This window comes from Oncorhynchus mykiss, chromosome 18, assembly GCF_013265735.2.
Source record: "Oncorhynchus mykiss isolate Arlee chromosome 18, USDA_OmykA_1.1, whole genome shotgun sequence".
NCBI lineage: Eukaryota > Metazoa > Chordata > Actinopteri > Salmoniformes > Salmonidae > Oncorhynchus > Oncorhynchus mykiss.
In genome coordinates this window covers 6,743,042-6,761,117 of record NC_048582.1, presented here as the reverse complement: position 1 = coordinate 6,761,117, position 18,076 = coordinate 6,743,042, and the positions used below count along the sequence as shown (strand labels likewise).

At 46.1% G+C, this 18,076-nt stretch overlaps 2 protein-coding genes across 13 annotated transcripts in view; both read left to right on the top strand.

Annotated features, from left to right (window-relative positions):
* LOC110516626 (WAS/WASL-interacting protein family member 1) overlaps positions 1 to 12,832 on the top strand; it is a 30,274-nt gene extending 17,442 nt beyond the window's left edge. For 4 of the 6 annotated variants that reach the window (XM_036951541.1, XM_036951540.1, XM_036951542.1 and 1 more), the window contains exons 2-8: positions 5,263 to 5,357; positions 6,111 to 6,240; positions 6,427 to 6,576; positions 8,938 to 9,720; positions 10,041 to 10,241; positions 10,443 to 10,556; positions 10,783 to 12,832. In XM_036951541.1, coding sequence (XP_036807436.1) covers positions 5,304 to 5,357; positions 6,111 to 6,240; positions 6,427 to 6,576; positions 8,938 to 9,720; positions 10,041 to 10,241; positions 10,443 to 10,556; positions 10,783 to 10,835 — 1,485 coding nt within the window. In that variant the 5' untranslated portion in view covers positions 5,263 to 5,303 and the 3' untranslated portion in view covers positions 10,836 to 12,832. Of the gene's footprint in view, positions 1 to 3,920; positions 4,104 to 5,262; positions 5,358 to 6,110; positions 6,241 to 6,426; positions 6,577 to 8,937; positions 9,721 to 10,040; positions 10,242 to 10,442; positions 10,557 to 10,782 lie in introns of those variants that run through there. The other 2 variants (XM_036951545.1, XM_036951544.1) reach the window with 2 other exon arrangements.
* Positions 12,833 to 12,921: 89 nt separating this feature from the next.
* Positions 12,922 to 18,076, top strand: part of LOC110496972 (integral membrane protein GPR155) — a 30,981-nt gene continuing 25,826 nt past the window's right edge. For 3 of the 7 annotated variants that reach the window (XM_036951508.1, XM_036951511.1, XM_036951512.1), the window contains exons 1-2: positions 12,922 to 14,540; positions 15,913 to 16,091. In XM_036951508.1, coding sequence (XP_036807403.1) covers positions 14,123 to 14,540; positions 15,913 to 16,091 — 597 coding nt within the window. In that variant the 5' untranslated portion in view covers positions 12,922 to 14,122. The remainder of the gene's footprint in view (positions 14,541 to 15,912; positions 16,092 to 18,076) is intronic. The other 4 variants (XM_036951509.1, XM_036951510.1, XM_036951506.1 and 1 more) reach the window with 4 other exon arrangements.

The following is an 18,076-nucleotide window of genomic DNA, read 5'->3' as shown; positions in this document are numbered from 1 at the left end:
AGTGTGACAGGGTCGAGGCCTGCTGGTTCAGTACCACTACGTCTTGGCTCGTTCAGTGTGACAGGGTCGAGGCCTGCTGGTTCAGTGTGACAGGGTCGAGGCCTGCTGGTTCAGTGTGACAGGGTTGAGGCCCGCTGGTTCAGTACCACTACGTCTTAGCTCGTTCAGTGTGACAGGGTCTAGGCCTGCTGGTTCAGTACCACTACGTCTTGGCTCGTTCAGTGTGACAGGGTCGAGGCCTGCTGGTTCAGTGTGACAGGGTCGAGGCCTGCTGGTTCAGTGTGACAGGGTCGAGGCCTGCTGGTTCAGTGTGACAGGGTTGAGGCCTGCTGGTTCAGTACCACTACGTCTTGGCTCGTTCAGTGTGACAGGGTTGAGGCCTGCTGGTTCAGTGTGACAGGGTCGAGGCCTGCTGGTTCAGTACCACTACGTCTTGGCTCGTTCAGTGTGACAGGGTCGAGGCCTGCTGGTTCAGTACCACTACGTCTTGGCTCGTTCAGTGTGACAGGGTTGAGGCCTGCTGGTTCAGTACCACTACGTCTTGGCTCGTTCAGTGTGACAGGGTCGAGGCCTGCTGGTTCAGTACCACTACGTCTTGGCTCGTTCAGTGTGACAGGGTTGAGGCCTGCTGGTTCAGTACCACTACGTCTTGGCTCGTTCAGTGTGACAGGGTTGAGGCCTGCTGGTTCAGTACCACTACGTCTTGGCTCGTTCAGTGTGACAGGGTTGAGGCCTGCTGGTTCAGTACCACTACGTCTTGGCTCGTTCAGTGTGACAGGGTTGAGGCCTGCTGGTTCAGTACCACTACGTCTTGGCTCGTTCAGTGTGACATGGTCGAGGCCTGCTGGTTCAGTACCACTACGTCTTGGCTCGTTCAGTGTGACAGGGTTGAGGCCTGCTGGTTCAGTACCACTATGTGCAGTTGTAGGCTCCGACAAAGTTCTGTCAGTGTCAGATGTTTTGGGCCTTTATCATGTAGTGTGGCTTGTGTTAAGAGACGGTCCCGGTGATTGATAAAGGTGAAATAAAAAATATATATATATATATATATATATATATATATATAATATTATTATATACGTTTTATTATTATATATTATATAAGTTTTTCTGACCTAGATGCATACTTTCAGTTTTTCCGAAGTCATTTCATTCACTCATAAGCATAGAGTGAGGCTAGCACTGCTGGCGCTGATACAGGTGTAGATCAAACCCACCACTGTGGTTAATGTAGCCCAGGTCTGCTGGTGCTGATACAGGTGTAGATCAAACCCACCACTGTGGTTAATGTAGCCCAGGTCTGCTGGTGCTGATACAGGTGCAGATCAAACACACCACTGTGGTTAATGTAGCCCAGGTCTGCTGGTGCTGATACAGGTGCAGATCAAACCCACCGCTGTGGTTAATGTAGCCCAGGTCTGCTGGTGCTGATACAGGTGCAGATCAAACCCACCGCTGTGGTTAATGTAGCCCAGGTCTGCTGGTGCTGATACAGGTGCAGATCAAACCCACCGCTGTGGTTAATGTAGCCCAGGTCTGCTGGTGCTGATACAGGTGCAGATCAAACCCACCACTGTGGTTAATGTAGCCCAGGTCTGCTGGTGCTGATACAGGTGCAGATCAAACCCACCACTGTGGTTAATGTAGCCCAGGTCTGCTGGTGCTGATACAGGTGTAGATCAAACCCACCACTGTGGTTAATGTAGCCCAGGTCTGCTGGTGCTGATACAGGTGTAGATCAAACACACCACTGTGGTTAATGTAGCCCAGGTCTGCTGGTGCTGATACAGGTGCAGATCAAACCCACCACTGTGGTTAATGTAGCCCAGGTCTGCTGGTGCTGATACAGGTGTAGATCAAACCCACCACTGTGGTTAATGTAGCCCAGGTCTGCTGGTGCTGATACAGGTGTAGATCAAACACACCGCTGTGGTTAATGTAGCCCAGGTCTGCTGGTGCTGATACAGGTGCAGATCAAACACACCACTGTGGTTAATGTAGCCCAGGTCTGCTGGTGCTGATACAGGTGCAGATCAAACCCACCACTGTGGTTAATGTAGCCCAGGTCTGCTGGTGCTGATACAGGTGCAGATCAAACACACCGCTGTGGTTAATGTAGCCCAGGTCTGCTGGTGCTGATACAGGTGTAGATCAAACACACCACTGTGGTTAATGTAGCCCAGGTCTGCTGGTGCTGATACAGGTGTAGATCAAACCCACCACTGTGGTTAATGTAGCCCAGGTCTGCTGGTGCTGATACAGGTGTAGATCAAACACACCACTGTGGTTAATGTAGCCCAGGTCTGCTGGTGCTGATACAGGTGTAGATCAAACACACCACTGTGGTTAATGTAGCCCAGGTCTGCTGGTGCTGATACAGGTGTAGATCAAACACACCACTGTGGTTAATGTAGCCCAGGTCTGCTGGTGCTGATACAGGTGTAGATCAAACACACCGCTGTGGTTAATGTAGCCCAGGTCTGCTGATGTCGCCTCTCAAGCCAATCGCAGAATATGACGACAGAAGCAAATCTGACAATCTGGCCAGGTTGACATTAAGATTTTAATTTGTTAACATCACACAGTGTGACGTGATAATTTAAAAGACTGAATCCAACGTAAAGTCTGCAGAGGTCTTGTTGTTGAACACTTCTCCATATAGCCATGTTGTCAGTTTCAAAATCGTCATTGAAACTAATATGGGCAATTTTCAGTTCATGAAATACTTTTCAGACACCTCATATCCTTCCTTTATTGACTGAACATTGTGCTAGATGGCATCTTCCCCCAACCCTGAAACAACAATGTCAAACTGATCCAGCTGAGGGTCAAGTGTCTCTGGGTAGGACAGTTTCAGCATCCCAACCATCACTGGAATGGAACACTGGAATGGAACACTGGAATGGAACACTGGAATGCAGTGGTTTAGAGGACAGGTGTTGGTATCATGTTGTTATCTCAAGGACAGGGTCAGCTGTTCTGACTACCGCAGTGTCCCGCTGGCTTACAGAGAGCTGGAGAGGAGAGATGGGCCTCCACTTCTGCTCTCTGTTCCTATCAGAGGGTGTTGAAGTCATCAAGAGGTGGGCTGAGAGATACTTTAGTAGAGAGAGGGGGATGTAGAGAGATTTTATGAGATAGAAGGGTGCTGCTTTAGAGAGATGGAGAGAGAGGGGATGTAGAGACAGGATGGCTGTGGGTTGGGTCTCTTTCGTGTCAGGTCTTCCTGTTGACCACATTGACAGGAAGATAGAGGCCTCTGCAGCTGAAACTGTCACCTCTCTCTCTCTCGTTGACTGGTAACTAATGCAAATCACATGTATATGGACTGGGCTAGTCTATTACGAATGGCAAAGCCAATCAGAATGAGTTTCCCCCAAAAATGTAGTTTTATTATAGACAGAAATATTCGTCAGACCCAAAAACTGCACCATTTTTAAAGTGGCATTTTATTGTCCCCCAGCACAAGGTGCACCTGTGTAATGATCATGCTGTTTAATCAGCTTCTTGATATGCCACACCTGTCAGGTGGAAGGATTATCTTGGCAAAGGATAAATGCTCACTAACACGGCATGTAAACACATTTGCACACAAAAATTGAGAGAAAAATTAGACTTTTTTTTTTGTGCAAATAGACCATTTCTGGGATTTTTTTTATTTCACCTCATGAAACATGGGACCAACACTTTACATGTTGCGTTTATATTTATAAAATATATATATATTTTTTATAGCAACACAAGACACCTGTCTGATTTACACCTGTTTGAGTGGACTAATCCATTGCCTGTCTGGGTGGACTAGTCCATTGTCTCTGTGGGTGGACTAGTCCATTGTCTCTGTGGGTGGACTAGTCCATTGCCTGTCTAGGTGGACTAGTCCATTGCCTGTCTGGGTGGACTAGTCCATTGCCTGTCTAGGTGGACTAGTCCATTGCCTGTCTGGGTGGACTAGTCCATTGCCTGTCTGGGTGGACTAGTCCATTGCCTGTCTGGGTGGACTAGTCCATTGCAGAGGGGATGGCACACCACTATCACCAGTAGTACATTTAGCCTACCGTTAATTCCCATCATTTCTAATCTACAATGTTTGTTTGGTTACGGTAATGCATTCAATATATTATTACTGCTGTCTTGTCATTGTAGAAGTGGACACATTGTTTGTAGAGTGTTCAACCTAGGCTACACTTGTACACCATTTACGAGTTGTCAATTTATTCATTGTCTTTTGTTTGGAGTGCTCCTGTCAATCTTGAGTAAGGACGCACACCTAGCCTGTTTGAAAAATATTCCCAGCTCTCTTTCGATTACCACTCAGCATAAAAGGGGGAAAAATGTCATGCTCTGATCCAGTGGAAATGTCATAAAATAGGCCTACCTGATTACTTCTTATCCCTTGCGCAAAATAATGAAATAATCTGTCTGTAAACAATTGTTGAAAAAATTACTTGTGCCATGCACAAAGTAGATGTCCTAACCAACTTCGCAAAACTATAGTTTGTTCACAAGAAATTTGTGGAGTGGTTGAAAAACGAGTTTTAATGACTCCAGCCTAAGTGTATGTAAACTTCCGACTTCTACTGTATGTATGGAAAAATACACGTTTAAAATTTTTGACCAATCAAAAGAACAGACGACTTTCAGTCGACCAAGATTTTGTTTAGCCGGGGACATCCCTAGATTGGATGATGGTTGTCATCTGTCTGCTGTACCAGGAAGTATTTCTGGATCAATGTGATTGTTTCCCTTGTGGTTTTATAGCTCATGTACTTTGCAAGTTATTTCAATACATCCTGTTATTTCTGTGCAAAGACAATATTATGTGTCTGCAGTCACACAGCTTGCTCTAAGGACTGTGGTGAAAGCCCACTGGGTAAAAACTGGTTGAATCAACATTGTTTCCATGTCACTAATATATATTGTGATGACATTGAATCAAAGTGGAAAACTGTTTAGATTTGTAAAAAGTCATCAACCTCTCAGGGAATTTCATATTATTTTCAAACTTTTAACCTTAATCCAATGACATGGTGACATTTCACGTTGAATTCATGTTAGTTGACAACTCAACCAAATGCAAATTAAAACTAGATGTTGAACTGACGCCTGTGCCCAGTTTGAGGTGTGTGTGTGTGTGTGTGTTCCCATGTCTCTGAAGGTTTGTTGTGGTTCAGCCTGGTTATGTGTATAGCATCTGTAAGCCTACTGTTTGTGTGGATATTTAGGAAGTATTGAATGGATTGTGTGTATTCTCTCCATCAGGGGTGAAGCTGTAGAAGAATAACTGAAGAGAGAGAGATAAGATGCCTCCTCCCCCGCCACCCCCTGCCCCTCCCCCACCCCCAACCTTCGCTGTGGTAAGCACGCCAAAGACGTCCTAGTTATATTGAAACTACTGATATGAGTTAACACGACGATGGAAAATTCATTCAATTTAGATGTAATCTTTGATGAAGACATCATCACCTTCTGTCAGATAACCTCTCATCCCCTTCTGTCAGATAACCTCTCATCCCCTTCTGTCAGATAACCTCTCAACCGCCTTCTGTCAGATAACCTCTCAACCGCCTTCTGTCAGATAACCTCTCAACCGCCTTCTGTCAGATAACCTCTCAACCGCCTTCTGTCAGATAACCTCTCAACCGCCTTCTGTCAGATAACCTCTCAACCGCCTTCTGTCAGATAACCTCTCAACCGCCTTCTGTCAGATAACCTCTCAACCGCCTTCTGTCAGATAACCTCTCAACCGCCTTCTGTCAGATAACCTCTCAACCGCCTTCTGTCAGATAACCTCTCAACCGCCTTCTGTCAGATAACCTCTCAACCGCCTTCTGTCAGATAACCTCTCAACCGCCTTCTGTCAGATAACCTCTCAACCGCCTTCTGTCAGATAACCTCTCATCGCCTTCTGGCATGAGTGATTGCAGGGAAATTTCTTAGGTCAGTGCAGTTTTGACCTTGTTCAATAGCGCCACCTTGTGGTAGTGAAAGGAAGCGTTTCCAGCATGGCAATGTGATTGTGCAAGTTGTCGTCCTAGGTAATACTATATAATTTCCTATAGGACTTAACTGGCTCCTTTGTTTGTGTTTTATGTTGTCAACATTCGCAGGCAAATACACAGAAGCCATCACTCAGCAAGAACGAAGCACAAGGAAGAAACGCCTTACTGTCTGATATCGGAAAAGGTGCTCGCCTGAAGAAGGCCGTGACCAATGACAGGAGTCAACCCGTCATTGACAGTGAGTAAAGGGTTCTCTGATGCTGTGTATTCTCAAGGCTTTACTCAGAATGTACTCCTCCTCAGTCTAACCATTAGGACATATGGAAGCTACTTGAAACCTACAAAAGGCCTCCTGCAGATAATTAGATTTCAAAGGCTATGGCCTTGTGCCGGAGGAAAAGAGATTGAATACCTTTCTTCACAGAACCCAAAGGTGGAGGAGGAGGAGGAGGAGGAGGAGGTGGCGGAGGAGGAGGAGGTGGCGGCGGCGGCGGAGGAGGAGGAGGACCAGTACTAGGAGGTCTCTTTGCAGGAGGCATGCCCAAGCTTCGGTCCTCAGGAGGGAACAGTAACGGTAATAATCCATGTTTATAATAAGAGGCTACAATGTACTGCAGCAGCCTCTAGAGGTTACAATGTACTGCAGCAGCCTCTAGAGGTTACAATGTACTGCAGCAGCCTCTAGAGGTTACAATGTACTGCAGCAGCCTCTAGAGGTTACAATGTACTGCAGCAGCCTCTAGAGGTTACAATGTACTGCAGCATCCTCTAGAGGCTACAATGTACTGCAGCATCCTCTAGAGATTACAATGTACTGCATCAGCCTCTAGAGGTTACAATGTACTGCAGCAGCCTCTAGAGATTACAATGTACTGCATCAGCCTCTAGAGATTACAATGTACTGCAGCATCCTCTAGAGATTACAATGTACTGCAGCATCCTCTAGAGATTACAATGTACTGCAGCAGCCTCTAGAGATTACAATGTACTGCAGCATCCTCTAGAGATTACAATGTACTGCAGCATCCTCTAGAGATTACAATGTACTGCAGCAGCCTCTAGAGGTTACAATGTACTGCAGCAGCCTCTAGAGATTACAATGTACTGCAGCATCCTCTAGAGATTACAATGTACTGCAGCAGCCTCTAGAGGTTACAATGTACTGCAGCATCCTCTAGAGATTACAATGTACTGCATCAGCCTCTAGAGGTTACAATGTACTGCATCAGCCTCTAGAGGCTACAATGTACTGCAGCATCCTCTAGAGATTACAATGTACTGCAGCAGCCTCTAGAGGTTACAATGTACTGCAGCAGCCTCTAGAGGTTACAATGTACTGCAGCAGCCTCTAGAGATTACAATGTACTGCAGCATCCTCTAGAGATTACAATGTACTGCATCAGCCTCTAGAGGTTGTATTAATATGGTTTGTAAGCGGTGTTTGAGATAAGCCATGGTAACTATCTTGAACAAGTGTAATGTGTTGCTGCTATATGTAAACTGTACTGTGCCACCTTGTTCTACACGAGGGGAGGTCCTCAAGACAAGTCAATTACAGGTCTGTCAGAGTTGACCAAAGTGCCAAGGTTTATTACATAACAAAACAATAATACAATGCATGACCCCAGAGACACACTGGCTCGGAGGGGGTCGGCAGGGGTGTGTGTCCCCCCCCCCCCAAAAAAAAAGTAACTCAGTCCAACTTTAAATGTACTCTTGAAAGTTGTAATCGTGGGAATGCACAAGGCACAATTTCAAAATGAGGTAGTGCATCATCAGTTGCTCTCGTCATCTTAGTGTTGCAGACCTTGGGGAGTGAAGTTCCCCAGTGCTGGACGAGTGAAGGAGTTTGGGAACCCCTGGTATAGAAGACATACATTATGGATAGATAGCAGCAGGGCAAGAAGTAATGCCTTGCATGTAAACACTTTACATTAAGTATATTCACACTCTTTGGTAAGATAACACTGGTGACTAAACACTCTTTGTAAGATAACACTGGTGACTAAACACTCTTTGTAAGATAACACTGGTGACTAAACACTCTTTGTAAGATAACACTGGTGACTAAACACTCTTTGTAAGATAACACTGGTGACTAAACACTCTTTGTAAGATAACACTGGTGACTAAACACTCTTTGTAAGATAACACTGGTGACTAAACACTCTTTGTAAGATAACACTGGTGACTAAACACTCTTTGTAAGATAACACTGGTGACTAAACACTCTTTGTAAGATAACACTGGTGACTAAACACTCTTTGTAAGATAACACTGGTGACTAAACACTCTTTGTAAGATAACACTGGTGACTAAACACTCTTTGTAAGATAACACTGGTGACTAAACACTCTTTGTAAGATAACACTGGTGACCAAACACTCTTTGTAAGATAACACTGGTGACTAAACACTCTTTGTAAGATGATGACACACTGGTGATATTAGTATGCGAAAACACGCATGTAAATTCGTACGACTTGCCTTTGCTCTCTAACCCAATAGTTCCCTTCTAAAACCAGCCTGCCCCGGAGGACTCTGCAGAAAGGGCGACGGAACATATAAACAAACATATAACGAAGAATATTAAACTAGTCCGCTTGCTAGGGGCAATCCCAAATCTTTTGCCCGAATAGCAGCTCATTTGCGGACGAGACAAACCAAACGTTTGGCAACTTGCCACAAGCACAGCCCACGTGCGTCGTCCATGGCAGAAACACTGGCTCGCTAATCGAGAGTTGCGGCTCGCTAACTTATACCCCAATTCTCCCCTGGTCTCACAGTCACACCAGCCACTAGGTGACACAGGCTACATATATTTCTGTAATGCATAGAGGGCACTAGTTGGTTGGTTGTTTTTAACCATAGCCCCATGTAAGACAAAATGATGTTAGACAAAGTGTGTGATGTTTGAAACCCTTATGCTTCCACAGGAGGCCCTAGGCCCCCCATGGTACCTCCAGGAGGCCGTTCCTCAGGCCCCAGACCGTTTGGTGGTGGGGGCCCCTCCGCTGGCCCTCCACGGTTCTCAGGGGCCCCAGCCTTTCCCCGGAGCAGCGCCCCCGACCTCCCCAGGGGACGGGCAGGCCCCCCGCGACCAGAGACCCCTGGCGGACCCCCTCCCCCAATCCCCAACACCCCACGGCCCAACCAGAACTTCCAGAGCCGAGGGACCCCACCTGTTCCAGGAGGAGCCCGGATCCCCAGCTCAGCCCCAGCACCTCCACCCCCCAACCTTGCAGGCAGACACCAAGGCTTGCCCCCTCCCCCTGGCCCTATAGGGGCCCCGTCTGGGCCAAAACCCTCCTTTGGGGCCCCTCCGGTTCCCAGTAGTGGACGTCCCCCTCTACCCCCAGCCCCCCACCCTGGCAGACCCTCAGAGGACCCCTGGCCCCCACCCCCACCCCTGGGGGGCCACCGGTCCTCCATATCCAAAGATGGACCACCGCCACCATCTTTCAACTCCAAGCCCCCCAGCTCGTCTTCCTCTCGGCCCTCCATCGGCGGTGGTGGAGCTCCCCCTCTCCCTCCTGGCAGACCGGGCCCTCCACTGTTGCCCCCAACGCCTGCGGGAGGAGACGAACACACCCCCAGACTACCACAGAGGAACATTTCACTCAACTCGCCGGCGCCGCCACCTGGCCGGTCAGGACCACTGCCACCCCCTCCCAGTGAGAGGCCGCCCCCTCTGGGTAAAAACCCCCCAGGACGGACGGGTAAGGATGCTGCTTCCTTCAGCCTCCCTTCAGGTCATATAATGATGACCACTGTCTCTTTTTGGGTTAGCTTAGCAACTAGAAACATAGTTAACCTTTCTGTGGTCAGTTTGGTCAGACATCAGTACACCGTGTATGTGTTTTGAGACTGGATGGAATGTAGTTTGTAGCTATGATGTGACCTATAGCGATGATATGATGTGACCTATAGCGATGATATGATGTGACCTATAGTGATGATATGATGTGACCTATAGCGATGCTATTATATAGAACTAGTGTTGTATTGAACTCTGTGGTGTAACCTCTTCTCCCACCAGGCCCGCTCCCTCCCCCTCCCTCCTCAGGTCCACGTGGAGGCAGTATAAGGTCATCTCCTGTCCCCCCACCTCCTAACCGCCCGGGAGCAGAGCCCCCCCGTGGGGGACAACGGCCCCCGCTCCCACCAGACCGACCGGGAATAGGAGGCCCTCCTCCCCCCATGGGCAACGGCTTCCAGAACTCCCATCACCAACACATTGGTGAGTGTAAACAGAAGGAATTCATATGATGAGTAATCCTGCTTGAGACCTTACTCCCTGATGTGCCCTTAGCTCCCATTGCTAATGACTTGGCTTCAGCTCAGTGGGCTAACAGTTTTGTGGTGCAGAGAAGACCCGGGTTTTGAACCCATATAGGTCTTTAATTGACCTAGCTGAGAGTTGTGTTTCTCTCTCTGTCAGATGAGTGGGAGGCCCGGTTCCAGTTCCACCCTGTCTCAGACCTCCCTGTCCCAGAGCCTTACGTGTCCTGTCAGAAGACATACCCCAGCAAGTTGTCCAAGACTGACGGCAGAGGTAGGAACCAAGGGCTTTCCTCCCAGACCTGGGTCAAATGCACGTCAAATACTTTGAAATTCTTGCGCTGTGCTTTAAAAAATAGCAACGCTAAATCAAGTGTCTTCTATATGTATTGATTTGTCCCAAATCTGTTTCCTCCTGAAAGTTTCCAGCCTTCAGAGTATCTTCCTGTCCTTGACAGCCTGCTTGACATGTCCAACTTATTTTCCTCTTTCCTGTCCAGGTTCAGATAAAAAGTCCAGGGGTGCCCCCCCACTACCCCCTATCCCCAGGTGAAGCGCTCGTTTTTGGGATGTCTCCTCTCCCCTCCTTCCCTTCCCTCCCCTCCCCTCCTCTCCCTCCCTCCCTTCCCTCCCCTCCTCTCCCTCAGAGTACATGGATGTAAGTATGTCACTCCCACTGCCTCTGTCCATGAGGCTTATATAGCACCTCCATGGAAGGACCATATTTGCAGTGGGACTCACGCAACCATGTGTTTCTGCCTGGAGTTGACAGAATATTCTCATTTAACGAACAGCACTCCAAACCAACCAAAGTCGCAACAGAGGCTTGTTTTATAGGCTATGCATTTGGTTTTGCTCCACTATGTAGTGTTGAAACTGTATACTTTTGTTTTCATTTTTCACTGTGCCTTTTTTGTTTTTCAATTCCCGGATTGTTATGAAGGATCTTTATGAGATTTGAGGGAAACAGTCGTGTCGGATGCTGTGCCTGTCTTCGCCAAAGAGCAACCGAACTATAGCATATCAGTTACATTATTCTAACCATCGAAGGGTACTTCTCCATACAGTTCATGTGCAGTTCACGGCCATGTCTTGACCTTTGTTTCTACACGGTAGAGACAAAATGGACGCTTGTGTGTTACAGTATGCGTTGATTGAACTTTAGGTGAAAATTGAATGTTTTTCTTTATGTCTTGAAAGAAAAAAGAACGTCACTCATGACAGTTGTTAGTTTAATTTTGTATGATTTGAGTTGTCGGGAAGGATTATTTGTTTTTATTTTCTAAAGTTATCTATTTGACTATTTTTCTTCTACACAGTTACAGTATTATCTTCTGCTTCTGTACTACAGCTCTGGGACGTCTCCGCTACTTGATATTAACATCAAGCTTGTCTCAGAACCACGTGCAGAGAGACAATCTAATATTTGACCTATGAAAGTAAATCATTCACATGTATTAAAATGTTACATACATGATCCTGAAGTTATGATATGAATGAGCTTTGCTCATAGAATTTGCAAGTGTTTAATGTATGCAAGGAGGATGTGAATATGGATCAAAATATGCTGGCTGTAGGCTGATGTGTGAGAGAAAAGTGCTATGTTTGGCCTCATTGTTTTCTCTGTTCTGTAAAGACGATAATATGCATTTCTGAATAGAGAATGGGGGTGAATGGCAGGAGCACGTGTGTTTGACCAAAGACAATCGGCTGCACTAGGACGTAGTCTCTTCCCACAGAGGCGGTGTCTCAGATACAACTTGCATTGGAGACTACCTAGGACCAAACAGACAGAAACATCCAGCAGAAATGGAACGTTTTAAAAAGAGGACCAGTAAAGTTGTGTGTTAGTTCCTCCTCAGGTGACAGACATAATGAATGACGGTCCTCATGGGGACATTTTTCTTTCAGTCTTCTTTCAGAATGTATTCTGTCTCTTGTTCCCTAGTTATCTCTGTTAACCCAGAAGTCAAATACAGCGTAGTTGGGTCAGCTACACGCAGAAACTGCCCACGGGAGATTAGTTCCCTAGTTATCTCTGTTAACCCAGAAGTCAAATACAGCTTAGTTGGGTCAGCTACACGCAGAAACTGCCCACGGGAGATTAGTTCCCTAGTTATCTCTGTTAACCCAGAAGTCAAATATAGCGTAGTTGGGTCAGCTACACGCAGAAACTGCCCACGGGAGATTAGTTCCCTAGTTATCTCTGTTAACCCAGAAGTCAAATATAGCGTAGTTGGGTCAGCTACACGCAGAAACTGCCCACGGGAGATTAGTTCCCTAGTTATCTCTGTTAACCCAGAAGTCAAATACAGCGTAGTTGGGTCAGCTACACGCAGAAACTGCCCACGGGAGATTAGTTCCCTATGAAATTTACAATGGTACTGCAGAGTGCTTTATGCACTTTGGCTTCAAGGGAACTTATAAATGATTATTATTTTTGCTTTTGTTTCTGCCTTTTTGAGTGTATTTTCTTCCTGATGCTTTTTAATGTAGAACAAAGCAAACTATTTCCAAATGGATTTTCTAAATAAAGCAAATAAAGTTGGAGTTGAGACTTCTTGTGTTCTCCGTACAATATAAAATGAAGTTAGTTGCTTCACTAACACTCTCAAACTACACTATTTTAGAATCGAATCCATTTTTTTTTAGGGGGATATGCAGCGAGTGGAGTATTCTAGGTTTGTATCTATTTTAAAGGTGTCTAGTCTTAGCTAATTCGTTGATTTATTGACCTAAATGTATTGATTTATTGACAGGTCTTAACTCACATTATAGAGACCCTTACCAACGTCAGAGTGCGGTCGCTTTCCCACCCAATCAAAGCCGAGTATAGCTCCTCGAAACAACACACTTTGGCGACAATTGGATGCCTGGCTTGTCACTCATAATTTAGGGCGTTGATGAACAATGGCACGAAAGGCCACAAATGAGAATTGTTAGTGCTATCAGGGATCCTTGGGACATAACCTTTACTCTAACCTTAACCCTTACCATTTTACATGTCAACTTCAATTGGGGCAACGTCAATGTCGTGACGTGCCAAGGATCCCGAATAGCTTTACGCCAAATGATAATAGCAAGGCGTTTGTACTACCGTTAGCTAGCTGTCAACAGCAGTAGATAGGAAGAGTTAGACTAACGTTTATATAGCTACATTTTGATTTTAAAAAAAAAATGACAATCGCGTGTTAAATATGCAATATCTCGTCACCAGATGTGCAAGGTATGACGCCTTTATCTTGTTGTATTTTCGCAATATGTTTTTAGCACGCGAGCTAACTGACGTTAGATGTAACTGTTACTATCAACGAATAGCATGCTAACTTTAGCTAGCTACAGTACCTAGCGCCAAATCCAATAATTGGCATCGTTTAAGACATCACGAGTTACACGTATAAAAGGTTAACTCTGTCAATCCTCCCATGCTGAAATCCCCCATGACTAGTTTTGAAAGCAGTTTCAATGCACAGTTGGGAGTAGGCTATAATGCATTATCTGTGGTATGCATGTCATCAGCACTGCACTCCTCGTAAATAGCTTTGTTTTGGTTCTTTTTGACAACAACAGATTCACCCTCTCCTTGGTAGTGCCAGGAGTTTTTCCTAGACTTGTCACTTGTTCAGGAAACTCTTGGTCCTTGGTATTACATATGTTTTTCTGACAACCCAAAAAGTGTATGACTTATCCTACTACAACTCACCGATTATTATTGTTTCAACAAGGGCATTGCGGATGTATTAGCCTGAACTGGTGCCCAGCGTGACTGTTCTGTACTCCGATATCGAACATATTCCCATCGGTGAAGTAATTTAGTGCTCATACAACCACAAAACAACCATGGATACCTACGTAGCCATCCATGGCAAGAACATATCCCACAATCCCCTCTCCTCCTCCCAAGCCATGTCTATCGACAAGCTCTTCCCGGCTCTCCTGGAGTGTTTTGGGATCATCCTGTGTGGATACATCGCCGGTAGGACAGACATAATCACCTCCTGTCAAACTAAAGGATTAGGGAACTTTGTGTCTAAATTCGCCCTCCCGGCGCTGCTCTTCAAGAACATGGTTCTGTTGGACTTTAATAACGTGATCTGGTCGTTCCTGTGGAGTATCCTGATAGCCAAGGTGTCGGTGTTCGTCCTGGTGTGTGTTCTGACGCTAGCCGTGGCCAGTCCGGAGAGCAGGTACAGCAAGGCAGGACTCTACTCCATCTTCGCTACGCAGAGCAACGACTTCGCCCTGGGGTATCCCATTGGTGAGGATAGTTGTCTTTTGGAATGTGATCGTAGTACAATAGGGCGTGTTGATTTTCCTTTGGAAAGTTCAACCTCTTTCTCAAAACAGTCCCAGCCGTTCCACACACAGTGCATTCTGAAAGTATTCAGACCCCTTGACCTTTTCCACGTTGTTACTTTACAGCCTCATTCTAAAATGGATTACATAGTTTTTACACAATACCCCATAATGACAAAGCAAAAACAGGTTTAGACATTTTTGCACATTTATTAAAAAAATATATATATCACATTTCCATAAGTATTCAGACTCTTTACTCAGTTCTTTGTTGAAGCACCTTTGGCAGTGATTACAGCCTTGAGTCTTCTTGGGTATGACGCTACAAGCTTGGAGAGATTCTCCCATTCTTCTCTGCAGATCCTCTCAAGCTCTGTCAGGTTGGATGGGGAGCATCGCAGCTCAGCTATTTTCAGGTCTCTCCAGACATGTTCGATCGATCGGGTTCAAGTCAGGCTCTGGCTTGGCCACTCAAGGACATTCAGAGACTTTTCCCTAAGCTACACCTGCGTTGTCTTGGCTGTGTGCTTAGGGTCATTGTCCTGTTGGAAGGGGAACCTTCGCCCCAGTCTGAGGTCATGAGTGCTCTGGAGCAGGTTTTCATTAAGGATCTCTCTGTGCTTTGCTCCGTTCATCTTTCTCTCGATCCTGACTAATCTCCCAGTCCCTGCTGCTGAAAAACATCCCCACTACATGATGCTGACACCACCACGCTTCACCGTAGGGATGGTGCCAGGTTTCTTCCAGACATGTTGCTGCCACCACCATGCTTCACCGTAGGGATGGTGCCAGGTTTCTTCCAGACATGATGCTGCCACCACCATGCTTCACCGTAGGGATGGTGCCAGGTTTCTTCCAGACATGATGCTGCCACCACCATGCTTCACCGTAGGGATGGTGCCAGGTTTCTTCCAGACGTGACGCTTGGTTTTTGCTCTGACATGCACTGTCAACTGGGACCTTTATATAGTCAGGTGTGTGCCTTTCCAAGTTGTAGAAACAGCTCAAAGATGATCAATGGAAACAGGATGCACCTGAGCTCAATTTATAGTCTAATAGCAAAGGGTCTGAATACTTATGTAAATAAGTTATTTCTGTTTATTTTTAATACATTTGCAAACACTTCTCAAAACCTCTTTTCGCTTTGTCATTATGGGGTATTGTGTGTAGATTGATGAGGAAAACATTTCATTTCATCAATTTTAGAATAAGGCTGTAACGTAACAAAATGTGGAAAAAGTGAAGGGGTCTGAATACTTTCTGAATGCTCTGTATTTGTTGGAGGAGTGGTTTGGAAACCATACAATAACATCTGCCATCCCCCGTCCCTGCAGTGGACGCCCTGTACAGGAACACACATCCAGAATACCTGCAGTACATCTACCTGGTGGCTCCTGTCTCCCTGATGTTCCTCAATCCCATAGGATTTGCCTTCTGTGAGGTCCAGAAGTGGAAGGACCACCCAGAGAGACAGCAGGGCAAGTTGCAGATCGTCAGTGTGGTGCTGCTGCAGGTCATTTCATCTTGCTTTCTTCTGTGATCAATATTTTTTTTTTAATCAATAGTCAATAGTTTTTTTTTTTGCAAATTACATTAAATGGTGCTTTATTCTTTATTGGACTAGGAACATATTTAATAAAAGTAGTAAATACGTAGGATTTTGTAACAAAGAAATTAGAGTGAAAGGATCTGTGTATCTGCTAGCTGTGATAAGAATGGAAAAACATCTTAATATCACAGTGAATAATACAGGCTAGAAAACATGGTGTCAGGATGTGTCTTAGGGGGTTGGGTTAAAACATGGTGTCAGGGTGTGTCTTAGGGGGTTGGGTTAAAACATGGTGTCAGGGTGTGTCTTAGGGGGTTGGGTTAAAACATGGTGTCAGGATGTGTCTTAGGGGGTTGGGTTAAAACATGGTGTCAGGGTGTGTCTTAAGGGGTTGGGTTAAAACATGGTGTCAGGATGCATCTTAGGGGGTTGGGTTAAAACATGGTGTCAGGATGCATCTTAGGGGGTTGGGTTAAAACATGGTGTCAGGATGCATCTTAGGGGGTTGGGTTAAAACATGGTGTCAGGGTGTGTCTTAGGAGGTTGGGTTAAAACATGGTGTCAGGGTGTGTCTTAGGGGGTTGGGTTAAAACATGGTGTCAGGGTAAACATGGTGTCAGGGTGTGTCTTAGGGGGTTGGGTTAAAACATGGTGTCAGGGTGCGTCTTAGGGGGTTGGGTTAAAACAGGGTGTCAGGATGTGTCTTAGGGGGTTGGGTTAAAACATGGTGTCAGGATGCGTCTTAGGGGGTTGGGTTAAAACATGGTGTCAGGATGCATCTTAGGGGGTTGGGTTAAAACATGGTGTCAGGATGCATCTTAGGGGGTTGGGTTAAAACATGGTGTCAGGGTGTGTCTTAGGAGGTTGGGTTAAAACATGGTGTCAGGGTGTGTCTTAGGGGGTTGGGTTAAAACATGGTGTCAGGATGTGTCTTAGGGGGTTGGGTTAAAACATGGTGTCAGGGTGTGTCTTAGGGGGTTGGGTTAAAACATGGTGTCAGGATGTGTCTTAGGGGGTTGGGTTAAAACATGGTGTGTCTTAGGGGGTTGGGTTAAAACATGGTGTCAGGGTGTGTCTTAGGGGGTTGGGTTAAAACATGGTGTCAGGATGTGTCTTAGGAGGTTGGGTTAAAACATGGTGTCAGGATGTGTCTTAGGGGGTTGGGTTAAAACATGGTGTCAGGGTGTGTCTTAGGGGGTTGGGTTAAAACATGGTGTCAGGGTGTGTCTTAGGGGGTTGGGTTAAAACATGGTGTCAGGGTGTGTCTTAGGGGGTTGGGTTAAAACATGGTGTCAGGGTGTGTCTTAGGGGGTTGGGTTAAAACATGGTGTCAGGGTGTGTCTTAGGGGGTTGGGTTAAAACATGGTGTCAGGGTGCGTCTTAGGGGGTTGGGTTAAAACAGGGTGTCAGGATGTGTCTTAGGGGGTTGGGTTAAAACATGGTGTCAGGATGTGTCTTAGGGGGTTGGGTTAAAACATGGTGTCAGGGTGTGTCTTAGGGGGTTGGTTAAAACATGGTGTCAGGGTGTGTCTTAGGGGGTTGGGTTAAAACATGGTGTCAGGGTGTGTCTTAGGGGGTTTGGTTAAAACATGGTGTCAGGGTGTGTCTTAGGGGGTTGGGTTAAAACATGGTGTCAGGGTGTGTCTTAGGGGGTTGGGTTAAAACATGGTGTCAGGGTGTGTCTTAAGGGGTTGGGTTAAAACATGGTGTCAGGGTAAACATGGTGTCAGGGTGTGTCTTAGGGGGTTGGGTTAAAACATGGTGTCAGGGTGCATCTTAGGGGGTTGGGTTAAAACATGGTGTCAGGATGTGTCTTAGGGGGTTGGGTTAAAACATGGTGTCAGGGTGTGTCTTAGGGGGTTGGTTAAAACATGGTGTCAGGGTGTGTCTTAGGGGGTTGGGTTAAAACATGGTGTCAGGGTGTGTCTTAGGGGGTTGGGTTAAAACAT